At 34.9% G+C, this 13,301-nt stretch overlaps 2 protein-coding genes across 4 annotated transcripts; one reads left to right on the plus strand and one right to left on the minus strand.

Annotated features, from left to right (window-relative positions):
- Positions 1 to 1,285: 1,285 nt before the first annotated feature.
- On the plus strand, positions 1,286 to 4,675 carry LOC100260517 (major pollen allergen Ole e 10). Of its 2 annotated transcripts, none has more exons than XM_010652038.3 (3): positions 1,286 to 1,785; positions 1,877 to 1,910; positions 4,284 to 4,675. In XM_010652038.3, exons 1-3 carry the CDS (start codon positions 1,407 to 1,409, stop codon positions 4,381 to 4,383), a joined length of 513 nt encoding a protein of 170 aa, XP_010650340.1. In that variant the 5' UTR covers positions 1,286 to 1,406; the 3' UTR covers positions 4,384 to 4,675. The 2 variants fall into 2 exon arrangements, with proteins under 2 accessions (XP_010650340.1, XP_002267551.1); XM_002267515.4 differs by having other exon boundaries at positions 1,288 to 1,785; positions 4,306 to 4,675.
- A 299-nt stretch (positions 4,676 to 4,974) lies between these two features.
- LOC100250370 (purple acid phosphatase 15) lies at positions 4,975 to 9,019 on the minus strand. Of its 2 annotated transcripts, XM_010652037.2 has the most exons (8): positions 8,695 to 9,019; positions 7,978 to 8,169; positions 7,568 to 7,901; positions 7,160 to 7,377; positions 6,751 to 6,941; positions 6,001 to 6,285; positions 5,370 to 5,486; positions 4,975 to 5,179 (listed from the first exon to the last, which is right to left on the minus strand). In XM_010652037.2, the coding sequence occupies exons 1-8, from the start codon at positions 8,960 to 8,962 to the stop codon at positions 5,174 to 5,176; spliced, it is 1,611 nt and encodes a 536-aa protein (XP_010650339.1). In that variant the 5' UTR covers positions 8,963 to 9,019; the 3' UTR covers positions 4,975 to 5,173. The 2 variants fall into 2 exon arrangements, with proteins under 2 accessions (XP_010650339.1, XP_002265845.2); XM_002265809.3 differs by lacking the exon at positions 4,975 to 5,179 and having other exon boundaries at positions 5,361 to 5,486.
- Between the last annotated feature and the right edge of the window lie 4,282 nt (positions 9,020 to 13,301).

The raw sequence follows: 13,301 nt of genomic DNA on the forward strand, positions 1-13,301 counted from the left end.
TGCTTATTTAGTAAAAATCTTTTTAGAACTTAAAAGGGTGTTACCTTATGGTATGTTTCCAATAAATAACCTGACCCTCTAACCTAAACTCAATTTTTTGTAGACAAACTTTTTCTTTCATAAAGAGTCACTCTTAAGTTTTATTTCTTATTTTTATTTTTTGTCAAAAATAATAATAATAATAAGTGGTGACTCCAACTTTTTCAAAAATCAAATTTTCAGAATAAAAAATTGAGTCTCACCATCTAATGGGGACACGCGAAAAATGTAGGTCCATAGGTGGCCCAAGAAATCAAGGGATATGAAGTATCCTATAGACAAGACTATATATGTTTACAGTGGGAGTGACCAATCATAATGATGAAACTCTTCACTTAGTTATATTGATGCCAAAGATCTTGGTTAGACACTTAATTCAAATGAGAAGTGGTAAAATCACTTGGAGTGGTCCCTCTTGCACAATCGAGGGTTAAATATAAAAGATATGTTAATCAATGCCTTGAGATATTATTTTTAAGGTTTAAGGTAAGTTGATTAATTAAAGAGAGTCTGTACCTAATAGTAAGAATCATAACTTACAAAGTAAACTTCATACTAGGATATATTAACTTTATTTTCTTTGTTTTATTTAATTTAGATTTTTAATTTTACAAGACTCATTTTGACGGTTGTACACCACTTCTTATTTGAATAGGTCATAAGATTTTGTGAATTGATTGTCACATCTCAAATCCAAATTTGTTAAGCTAAAGAGGTAATATATTAAATTTGTCAAAAGCTATTTGATGATCAATATTTTGGCCCACCAAATTTTACATTAACGAATACAAATTAACTATACACGTCAATCCAGGAAAAACATGATCCCCCACCTTCCAAGTTGTAACCTTAACCTATGACAATCATATATGACCTTAAAAAAGTGCTTCTTTAAAAACTTTACATTAAAAAAATATAAAAATTTAAATCTTGAAACATTATGTTATTTTCACCAAGAAAACTTGTATGTACAATGAAGTTTGAAGTTGATGGAGGCCCAGCAGATTCACCAACTCGTAAGCATATTGAATCTACCAAAATATTTCCCCTAATAAGCTACTCGCACAAGCTACCTTACCTAAAAGATCGAACTTTCTTTTTCTTTTTCTTTTTTTTTTCTTTTCTTTTTTCTAGAATATAAGAATGCTTTCTTTTTCTATTTTTCGTTGCGTGTTTTTTTTTTCTTTAAAGAAATATTTGTATATAAAAATTGGACAAATGGTTCAAAGTATAAAAAAGAAAAGGTAAAGCAGAGAAAAGGAAAAAAGAGAAGGGCTTATTTCTCAAATTCTCCGGTGACAGGTCTCACTGGTCTCTCTCCTCCTTTACAAAGCTATTACAGTGAGAAGCATATAACACTTTCGGCCATGGCAGCTCTGGCCAAGGTGGTGGCAATCATGATAGCGTCTATGGCCATCCTAGCGACGGTGGCTGGCGGGGCTACCCCAGTTATAGGCCCAACCCCCGTAGTGGGAGGTGGGACAACCCAAATCCCAGCAGAGGGAGGAGCAAGCTGGTGTGTGGCTAGGAGCGACGCCAGCGAGCAGGGTTTGCAAACAGCCTTGGACTACGCGTGTGGATCAGGCGCAGATTGCACTCCCATACAGACGTCCGGACTCTGTTATCTCCCAAACACCCTTCAGGCCCATGCCTCCTACGCCTTCAACAGCTTCTTCCAGCGCAAGTCCATGGCTCCTGGCTCTTGCGACTTCGCCGGCACCGCCAACATTGCCCGCACTGACCCCAGTTTGTGCCTCTTTCTCTCTCTCTCTGTTCCTCTCTCTCCTCCTTCTCTCAGCTGTCTAAATATTTTTCTTTCGTTTTCGTTTGTTTTTAGGCTATGGATCTTGCGTCTACCCATCTTCTCTAAGGTAAGTTTGCCCTTCTCTTTATTCCTTTCTTTTCCCTTTTTTCATTAGAAAACCCTCCAAAATCCCATTTAGAACAAGTTCTTTTTGTTATTGGTGTTTTTTTTCTCATTTTTTTTCTCTTTCTTTCATCTGCGCTTTTTCATTAGAAAACCCTCCAAAATCCCATTTAGAACAAGTTCTTTTTGTTATTGGTGTTTTTTTTCTCATTTTTTTTTTCTCTTTCTTTCATCTGCGCCTATTATTTAATCTTCTTCCCTCTTGAAAATAGAAGGTGATGAACCCCATGAATGTAGAGGACCCAGTTGAGGGCAGAGTGAGAGACAGGAAGAGAGGTGTGGTACTATTCTGGGTGTAGTTTGGATGTATTACACGTGTCTATGTGCATGGGATGGATCGATAGGAGCCGTTGCTTTTTAAGACAAAAAGCTAATCTAGTGTCAGATCCTTACGATTTCCCTCTATTCCATGTCTTGAGATGCTCGCTTCATGCCTTTCACCCTTGTTTTAGACCGTTGGATTCGCCCCATCTGGTCCAATTTCAAATCATCCGATGGGTATGACCCCACTGATCGATCAGGCGTTAATGAGTTATGAAACAGTGTGTTTTTACGTTATGCAATGGTACCATAATTTCATTTCACTCAACAGTTTTGGACATGTAAATACAACCGTTAAATTTCTGGCTATATTTAAGCTCTGTTTTTTTTTTCCTTTTTTTGCGCTACGGGGTCCAGACACCGATTTTAAAAACATTGCTTTTAAAATCAGTCATTTAAAAATATATATATTAAAATATTTTTTTTCCTCACTTTTGAAAATTGCTAGCAAATTACAAATATTAATATCCTTCTTTTTTGTGTCCCAAAAAGAAGAGAAGTGATTATTATTATCGACACTAACTTGTTATATGATTAACACTAAATTATTATGCAACCTCTGATGATAATATAAATAATAAAGGTCAAGTGTTGATATGAAACTTTTCTGTGCTTTTTGAATTACTGTCTCCTAGAGAGACCAGGTTACTATTGAATATGTTACACATAATAAAAATTTGTGGTAAAAAAAAGGGTGTGCCATGATGTGCCCTGGATTTTGTGGTGTATTTGTGTCACCTTTGCAGTTGCCACTTGGGAGATGGAAAAATGTTTAGGAGAGGGTGAATATTGGCTATAGGTATGCTCTTATTGTTTCTACAGACATGGATTATGCTTCAAATTTTAATGGGTCTTTGATCTGTAGAGTACCCGCATAACAGTGCCAAAATTTGAACATGTTTCATATTGAAAGAATAGTTCTTGTATCAAAGGTGGCCATGCGGACGAATGATGTGTTTTTGAGATTTCCTAGCAATCCAGTCGGTAATGAGTATATGTGGAGTGGGAGTGCAAATATTCAGGTTTGATGAGAATGTGGCATGTGCAAGGTGACCATGCTCAGGATTGAATATGTATTCTGAGCAGTGTCCTTTGGGAGGCAAAATGAAGGTGCTACATCCTCCCGCCTTGAAGGTTATGGGAGTTTGTCCACTGTCAAACACAACTCCCCTGCTTGTCTTCCTACTGCCCTCTTTTCAATGCTGCCTTGCGTATGCTACTGATTCAAGCTTTTTCCCTATTAGCTATTGGAACGTCTTGGAAAGAGGCTAAATGCCTTGTAGGTTTTCCCTAGATGTGTTTTAAAACCAAACAAAAGAGACGTGGTTATTTATTCATTGATCAGTTTGATCAAAGTAGCATTGTCGCATGATTGTTGCTAAATGTTCCTTTTCTTGTCCCATTTAAGTTAGCCTAAATTAGCTTTTTCCCTGAAATCCCTAAGGATTCCCATTTGGGGACCAAAGGTTATATCTTTACAAGTGGTCCTAAAGTTAGTATTTTAACCTTGGCCTTGCCCCATTGTAGACTGGGGGTGGGAAAAGAAAATCTATATCTCAGTGACCAAGTATTATTGCACTGGATTGGTGCCTTGTCCAAACCTGAACTTTGTTGACATAATTGTCCAGATTTTGACAACCCTATTCACTTCATTTATCTATATATACATGTGTGTGGAATTAAACCTGTAACCTCCCTTAGCTGCATATTGAATTATGAACAAATATCATCAGATTGGCTTCATCCAAACCCAACTATGTGTAGATATCTAAATTTTACCACCCTAAAAAATTATTTGATTGATCTAAATGTGATTCAGCTGCATAACATAAAAGATATCCCATACGAGTTGGCTCAACATGTCCAATTTGGCAAACTGACACCTGGTCTGCTTCTTAAATTAGATAGGGCAAGAGACCACTCCACAGCTGGAATATTTTTGTTTCTTTGTATCTTTAAGCATCTGTTAATTTTTCTTGTGCATAACAATCAGCAGCTTTGATATTGCATATCTGCAGCACGGCAGGAGGGATGTCTACTCCAGCTTCAACACCATCCACACCAGGTGTTATATATCCACCACCATCGCCGATTAGTTCTACACCACTCGCAGGCATTTCTGGAGGATACAATCCTGGCTTGGGCCCTACAGTACCAACCACCAACAATTCTGTGACTTCTATGAAGTTGTCTGTTTTTTCTATCTTAATGCACATCTCTTTCTTTCTTGCCTTGCTATTTACTTTTCAACCAATGTTAGTGTTCTAAGCAGAGTTGCATTGTCCTAGCTCTGGAACAGGCTTATACAGTTTTGCTAGAAGTTGGAGCCATCTTTGCTTACTGTCATTTAGCTTTCTTGAATACCATTCCTCATTTGGTTTTCTTTTCCCTTACCAAGTGAAAACTCAGGTAGATTAATGCACCAGAGCCAAGCTAGGGTATTTTTGCCTCCAGGAAAGCTTGACTTTTGTAGGTCTCACAAATTCTAATCAATCATTGAATTTAATTGTTGCAATTTTCCATTTTTAAAATACTATGAGCAGGAGAAACAAATCAGTTGGTTACCATTCATAAATCCTGTTTTATTATTTATGGTGGTAGTAGTTTGCCTAACCTAGCAAGCTCTCCGAGATGTTTAATTCCTAGTTTACAACCACAAAATTGATATGAGAATGTGGAGTACTAGATGAGTTATATAGGTAACTGCATTTCATTTAGAAATGTTTAGAAATTACACAACCAGTTTATACAACAAGGACTGTTTTATATGATTCTAAAACTTCACAATGACGATAATTGAGTTGGGCTGTTCCTCCGAGCCTATTACTCCTGTATGGTGCGGTACCCTTGGGCTATTCCTCCGAGCTTATCACTTTGGATGAAACCTTAAAACTGAAGAAGAATGGAAACAAAATGAAATAAGGAAGAAAGGTAAAACACTTGTATGGTTCTCTCTCTCTCATATTCACAGTTCATAACTATGTTTCTGTATAAAACACTAGTTAGTGAGTCAGAGAAGATCCCTGCAGACTCTTTTGTTGGATTTAATTATATGGGTTCGTTAGAAACAAGCTTAAATTACCTTGGTTTCAACGGGGCACCTATCAGGTTGCCTTACAATGTAAATCTGGTCTCCTGCAAGGTTGTAAAAGTCCTGATTCCGGTGCCATGTCCATAGTGCAACGGTCTCATTTTTCATCTGCAAAACATACAGTAGCATTCAGTTTGTGGTTCCCAGTGGTTAGCCATTTTAAAATTACTTAAGTGCCCAAATTCCAGTATGAGGTACCTCCCTAATAGGGATGCAACCTTCACGGATTTTCGTTGCATTTCCTTTTGCAAACAGCAGTGATAGGCTCATCCTTAGTTGAGCTGGTATCACTATTCAATGATACAACTTTATGGCATCTGTTGAAAGATCTAGGTTTCTGTCGGTTTGGACAATTTCCCTGTAAAAGATTGTTCTCTCTCTCTCTCTCTCTTTTCTTTTTAAACATGACTAGTAACCTTGCAAAACAAGTGTGTTGGTCAACATAACTACTACAACATTCAAAGATATGCTGCTCTCATAGCCGACCTTAATTTGTCTGGTGTAGAAGTAAGGTTGAGCCACCATGGATACTAAATTTATGCTAGGAAATCACATGTATGAAGGAAAGAAAGATAAGAGTGTGCATGCTTGTGTTTGTGGAAGGGATTGCAAGAGGAGGTACCTCTAGGATGCCATGGCCAAAACTAGTTTCTCTGTATGCACTATAATCAGGCTGCCGGTCCCAACAGAAGCGACCCGCTGCAGGGCCTGAAGTAAAATTGAATGCACAGAAGCCACCCATATATTTATCTGGTGTTGTAGATGGTTCAGGGCACTGACCATGTTCATCAGCATGTGGAATCGCCATCTTTTCTCGATTACCGCCATCACCAACTGTGATATGCACAGGGCCACAGGGGTCCAGTGTATAGTTATATACTCGGTTTGATCTCTCATAGGCATGAACCTGTTGCCCAATGAAACAATAGATGCCTGGAACTTATCAGGTTCACATACAGATCAAGGGTCTCAACAGATGAAGTATATATGGGGGGACCATCTTAGATTTCAGCTATCAAAAACATCATTGCAAGAAAGGACTGTCATAGAAATAGCTCTTCGTCCAACAACTCCAATTTGGGGATGAGGAAAATGGGATTATTATCAGATTCATAATGTGAATTTTCTCTAGACAAATGTCCATTTTGGTCTTTTGGCTCTTGCATGTAATCTTCCCTACTAGCAACACTTGAGCAGTCCAAAGGACCACTATTTAAAACTCAAATTGTGGTTGATGGTTTAAGGCCCCTTGTCAAGATTTGAGCCTATCTGCTATTCTAAATACATCATTTTCACGCGAAATAGAACAAAAGAAATTTATTGACATAAGAGGGGATATGGCACAAGTGAATGAGAGAAAGATGAGTCTTACATGTCCACTGAAGACGATGTCAACACCATAATTGTAGAGTAAATCTTCCAAAGCCACTCTCATACACTCGGCTTCTCTGTAATGCGCCTTGTAGGTGCTGTACCAAGGTGGGTGCCAAGTAGCTACCATCCATGGTGTTACTTTTCTGTCTACCTTTTTCAGGTCTCTCTCCAACCACTTGTATTGTTCCCCTGTAATGGAAAAACTAGAGAATCTTACAATGTGCCAGCTAAATTGACATGGCTACCATAAGCCAAAAAATGTCCGTTCTTTAGAGCAGATTATGGCAGCACCCATCAGAGGATAGCGACCATATAAGGCAGACGGATTAGAAAAAAGAATGATCACATATATTATAATAAAGGAGAAGGTAGCTAAAAATGAGAAAAAGTTGAAGCTATTCATTTACCTGATTTGTCATAAGAAATATAGGCACCAAGCATTATGAAGTGTATACCCCCAGCATTGAAAGAATAGTAGAATGTAGACGATGATCCACTTTCTTTTGATGGAAATGCAAATCGAGAACTGTAAGCCACAAATGTCTGATTTTCAGCTTGTTCTTCTATCTCATGGTTCCCTTCTACCACCATTATCGGAATTTTCGATATCAAAGGCTGCATAAACCTGAATACAAGTATCCCATGATTGCATGAGCTAGATTACTACAATGTTGTTTACACAAACCAGAGAGGTCACTCCATCTGCATGCTTCAATTTTTAAAATCATTTTCTCATTGTTTCTTTCCCAATATAATTCTAAATGCAATAATTCGGAACACCAAGAGAGCTGCAGAAAAAGGGTTAAGAGTTGCACCTTCCCCAGTAGTCCCATCGGGGCTGATAGGTTTCATGGATGGGAGTTTGTGAAAAAGAGCAAGAGTAGCAATCAGACCCAGTTCCATTTGTGAGATACATGTTAGCATAACATACATCCCCGACGAATACAATAAGATCAGGGTTGTTGCTCATCAAGTGACTAATTGTTGAAGTCGTATTGTATGTAAGGCCAAGGTCACCCACCACGGCTATTCTGTTGGGGTAACCCCTTGGACCAGATGCCACCATGGTCTTGAAGTGGTGTATATCACTCAAGGCTGGTATAGATGCATCGCCACATTGATAATAATATACTGTCTCAGGTTTAAGGCCTGCAGAATAGCATAACGAAGTTATGAATGAATAATGAACAAAAAAAAAAAGCAATGAGAATTAGAGTTATCAGACCTGTGAGACGAACATGGTGTATAATTCCGGAGGTGTAGTTCTGAAGGCCTTCAAATGGATAGAGTTGGTTGTAAACCAGAGAATGGCCGTTGGACATGTGAACCAATCGATGCTTTTTCTTCCCATAAAAAACTTGGCTTGCTACACTTTTAGGATCTAATGGTTTTATGTTGTCCCCAATTTGGAACTCCCCTGCAAATGCAATCCAAAGTCCCAACCCAGTAAATTTATGATAGTGCCTTGTTCCATAGGTAGGAATAGGATGCTTGTTTCCATAGTTCCAACAATCCTAGTATCAACTCACTTATTTTCATGGTTTCAGGAGAAACAAACAGTAATTTTTTAGCCAAAAACATTGGCCTTGATCCACCATGGAATGTCAGCTTCACTGGGGTATATCCTATTAACAAGTTTGAATGATTTTAAAGTGCAAGTCTTCCTTGTCAAAGTTTCGAAAACTTGAAATCTCAGCTTATTCAGATTGGAAGAAAAGGGAGATGTCCCATCCATTCCCACCACCTATTGGAGCTCTATTCCAGTAATTCAACAACTGCTTCCGTTTTGTTTTTCTTTTATTTTGCAGAAACAAAACAAAACAACCCCAACCCATGTTATGTTTTGGCTTCACTTTGAAGACTTGCGACAGAGTCCCACCAGTCAGAAAAAAAGAGACAAAAATAAATAAAACTAAAAAAGAGGATGAGAAATGAAGAAAACCTGTAACCCAAGAGATCCAAACAGAATCATAGGTAGCAGAGAGGGTGACAGAGATTTGTTCAGGCTCAAAGCCTTGGACCGTCCTCTGAAGTCGAGGGTCAGTGTGAGGCAAATCCACAGCGTTTCCGCGGAAGCTGGTGTCAAGAGGAACAGTGACGGGCTTGAAGGGCCCATCAAGAGTGGTGGGAATACCATCGCCATCAACACACAGGAAGCTGAATGCAGCCAACACAGCAAGCGAAATTGCTCTCACTGATGCCACACCCATTTCCAAACTCCAATAAGGTGCCCCTAAACCTCGGATGTGTACACACAGAAATTAAGATGGCAGCAGGCTGAGAAGAAATATATCTAGACATGCGATATATGCACATTAAATATACACTTCCCTAAATGACGAGTAACGTGAGGGTGGAAGTTACGCAGCATGGGCCTTGCTTCATGCTTCATCAATTTTCCTCTTCCGCTCAACTCTTTTCCACCCAAATTCACTTTGAAAGTACGAAAAAAAGAATAATATTTCCTTTAATAAAAATTCTGAGATTTTTGCCAATTTCTTCTTCAAGCTATTTCTATTGTAATAAATATTCCTACGTAATGCTTTTTCTTTACTTCTTAAAATCTCTAAGAACTTTGTATGATACTTTCTTTGGTTCTTTTAAAACTTATATTAACAAAAATTTCCAAATATTTACTTCTTTTATTCAAATTAAATACATGTATTACAATAATTTGCTCTACATATATTCCCTCTTCGATTGTTATTTATTTCAATCACTTTATTATCAATATGCCAAGTATTTAAGTTTTTTTTTTAACTACCTAAAGCACTTAAATCTCAAATATTTTGTCTATATTTTTAACTTAAAAGCCACATTATAATAATTTTGTCATCCATATTTACAATCTAATAAGTGTTTTGTTGACCATTTTCATCTTTGTTTGTTTTTTTAAACCCAAATACTAAGGCCCTATTTGATGATTATTTTTTAAAACGGTTTTGAAAAATTATTTTTTTAATATTTTATAAAACAAAAGTTTCTTTAAGAACTTAAAATATTTTTAACATGTTTTTAATATTTTTAAATATGTTTTAAAAATAATCTTTATATTCAATACTTTATTTTTAACCATTTTACGTGCTTGTATAATTATTTTCTAAAACAACACTAAAAAACCAAGTGAAAACCACATAAAACAACTAAAAAATATTATCTAAAAATACCATATTTTTTATTCTTAAAAATAGAAAATGGAAAATAATTTTTGATAGTCAAATGTGTTTTTTTTTTTTTTTTTTTTTTTTTGAAGAACATAAAACTATTCTCGAAAATAGTTGCCAAACAAGCCCTAAGAGGTCTAACTCATTCATTCTCGTTCAGTAATTACTCTTTCTAAGATTCTTAAATGCTTATGTAATTTCTTTTTAGCCATGTTTGACATGAGGAAATGTGAAATGGAAATAAATATTTTATTTTCATTTCTATTTCCTAAAATAAGAATGAAATTGGTGATTCCAATTTTTGTATTTAGATGCACCTAAGAATATAAGGTTATAATGATTATTTGTTTCCATTTCATTGCTTGGTAATAATGAAAATATAAATGAAAAAAAATGAAAATAATATTCTCACACATAGTTTTAAATATTTTTTTATTTAAAAAAACTATCATTAAGAGTTTTCTTTTTGGCTAAATAATAATATTAATAAAAAAATATTTATTTAATAAATAAAAATCAATCATCAAAAGTCATAAAAACCTAATTAAAAGATAAGGATGAAAAATAATCATTTTAAAATGTCATATATCATTTCTTATATTAAGGGAATCAAAATATCTCTTCTTAGAAATCAATGAAAATTCCATTTATGAGTAAGATTTCATTGCTATTAAAATTATTTTTTATTTCATTCTTATTATCATTTAAGTTGTTCAAACATATAAATGAAAAGGAAAATGAATGAGATGTTGATTCCTACTTTCCATTCCCTAGCACCAACCATCCTCTAATAGTTTATTTCCATCCACATGAATTTCCTCCCTAATAATTATTTTACATCACTATATTTTAGTTTCCTTTTCAGTAACTCTTGAAAATATTTTATTGCTCATGTTGGAAATCTTTTGAAAAATTCAGGATCCAACAAAAAACAAAAAGTCATTTCACCATTTAATTCTTCACCTTAGGTCCTGAATGGAACCAAAGAAAAAATTGAGAACCACTTTGTTTCATAGTACATAAGTCTTTCACCTCTTTTCAGAGAACTTTTCTTCCCTAGTTCTCTTTGTTTTTATTTTCAAAGAAAAATAAAGTGAGCAAGAGAGAGTGAGAGTGAGAGAGAAAAAAAGATCTATCTCCTTTCTTATTATTTATTTATTTAGTGGGGTGGTTTCTAGATAGTTTTTAGCAGTTCCAACTCCTAGAAATTACTCCCCCAGAGTTCTTATTAGGTTGGATCGGGATGGGTCAAATCGACTTGGGCACCTACTTAATTAGTGTCTAGTCTCATCTTTAAAATGTTAAACTAAGGTGGCGTTTGTTCCTTGTTTTTTTGTTTTACTTAAATCTAAATAAACTTAATAGTGTTAAGTATTAAATTGTTTGTTTTTTATTATTATCTTTAAGGCTTATAGCTTCTACTATTTCCATAGCTTTATTGCTAAACTTTTGGATCAAAAAGATTTATGTTTCATTATGTTCTAATTACTGGTTTTTCTCCTAAACTAAAGTTTTCAAATTGTTTTAAAAGGTTATTTAATCTTTGTTCTTTCGATAATCCTATCTTTCTTTGTTCTAAAAGTTTATCTACTTTTTTACTAACCTTTTCTAGTATTTCTTTTAAATTTTGTTGTTCTAACTTTATTTGTTCTATTTCTTTTCTAACAAACTTTTCTTCTTTGACTAATTGTTCTCTAATATAATCTAGGTTATTTCTTAAAAGATTATGGTTCTTAAAAAAAAAACACACACACACACACACAACAACAACAAAAACAAAAAGGTTAAAAATAAACTATCTAAATTTTGAAAATAAATTGTGTGCAACATTAAGTTAGAACGCAAATACCACCTATAAGTTCTTTTGTGAAGTTTGTAAACATCAAAATTTTAGTGGATTAAATTACCACTAAATTGATCATCAAAATTATGACCTTCTAGTTCAACAAAATTTGAACTTGACGAGTGATGTATCATACATAGTAGACACATGGCATGTATTCAAAAAGTGACACGTGACACAATTTGGAAAGTTATAAAATTAAATCTCACAAATAAATTCAAATCTTTCAATTTAAGATAAAAAAAATAAAAATAATAATTCTTTTGTTGACAAATTTCCTTAATAAATGAGACAAGTTACTAAAAATTAAGTAACAAAATTCTTTGAATTAAGCAACCAAATCTTGGGGATTCCAAATTTAATTCACTAATTTAACCTATAAATAATGATGACTTTCTTCAATAAACAGGATTCGCAAAAAAAATAATGACTTCATACAGGAAAAGAGGCTTCACAAAAAGAAAAAGGTATCACAAAATCTTCTTGCAAGTTCAAGAAATGGAAGAAGTATTACACACATGTTCTTTACTATTCAACAAGTTCATTCGAAAAAGAAAACCACTCTAGGCCCTTGATTAATCTTACAAAAAATCAAGAGAATACTTTTGTCATTTACTTTCAAATTGTGATCAAAGTGAAAGAATAAAAGGGAACTATTCTTTTAGATAGAAAATTAATATCGAGATTGCACTCTACAATTAATTAATTAATTTTAATATAAAATTTTGTTCACATATATTTTTCCTATTATTTTGCTATTTTTGCAAGTCATGAAATTTGTTTGTACAAATTTTTAGCACGTTCAATGAAATATCTTTACCTCTCATCTCTTTTGCTAAGAAATTGGTCACTACTAAGATGATGACATGTAAAAAGATTGAAACAACATATGCCAACAAGGGCAATGACAAGATTGTCATTGCTCAATTGACACACAACACCTCCATATGCCCCATAACTTGTGGCAAAGCAAAATCGTTTGCACTTTCAACAAAGTCAGCAAATGAGCACACTCATTTGCTAAAATTAACAGGGACATGCGACAACTATTGATCGCTCATCACCTTAGCCTCTCTGGGGGCAAAGGGCCAAAATCCTCATAGTAGAAAAAAAAAACGCCTTTCAACACTAAAGGACTTTAGGATAAACCCCCTTACTCTATTATTAATGTCATCTTCAACATCGACTCACACTTTGGATCACCAACTAAGATTTCAAAGGAGGACAACTCCTCCAACCATTCCGACTATTTTACTCCTCTTCTTTCTATGTAACTATGTCAATAATGACAACAAGTACTACATTCGTAAAAAAACAATTAGTTGAAATGACTCTTGTCATTGCCAAACTCACCAAGACTATCGAAGAAAAATATCTAGAAATAGTCTCCCTCGTGAATAAGGTTGAGGCATAAACACAAAATACAATAAAGTCAATCTAAGGATTCACACACTCCTCAAGTATTGCATCTCATGGTGATATACACAACATGCGTCTAAATTGATGCAAGTTCGGAGGCAAACCATTGAATTACCTTAGTGG

Source organism: Vitis vinifera, chromosome 5 (assembly GCF_030704535.1).
Source record: "Vitis vinifera cultivar Pinot Noir 40024 chromosome 5, ASM3070453v1".
NCBI classification, from domain to species: Eukaryota; Viridiplantae; Streptophyta; class Magnoliopsida; order Vitales; family Vitaceae; genus Vitis; species Vitis vinifera.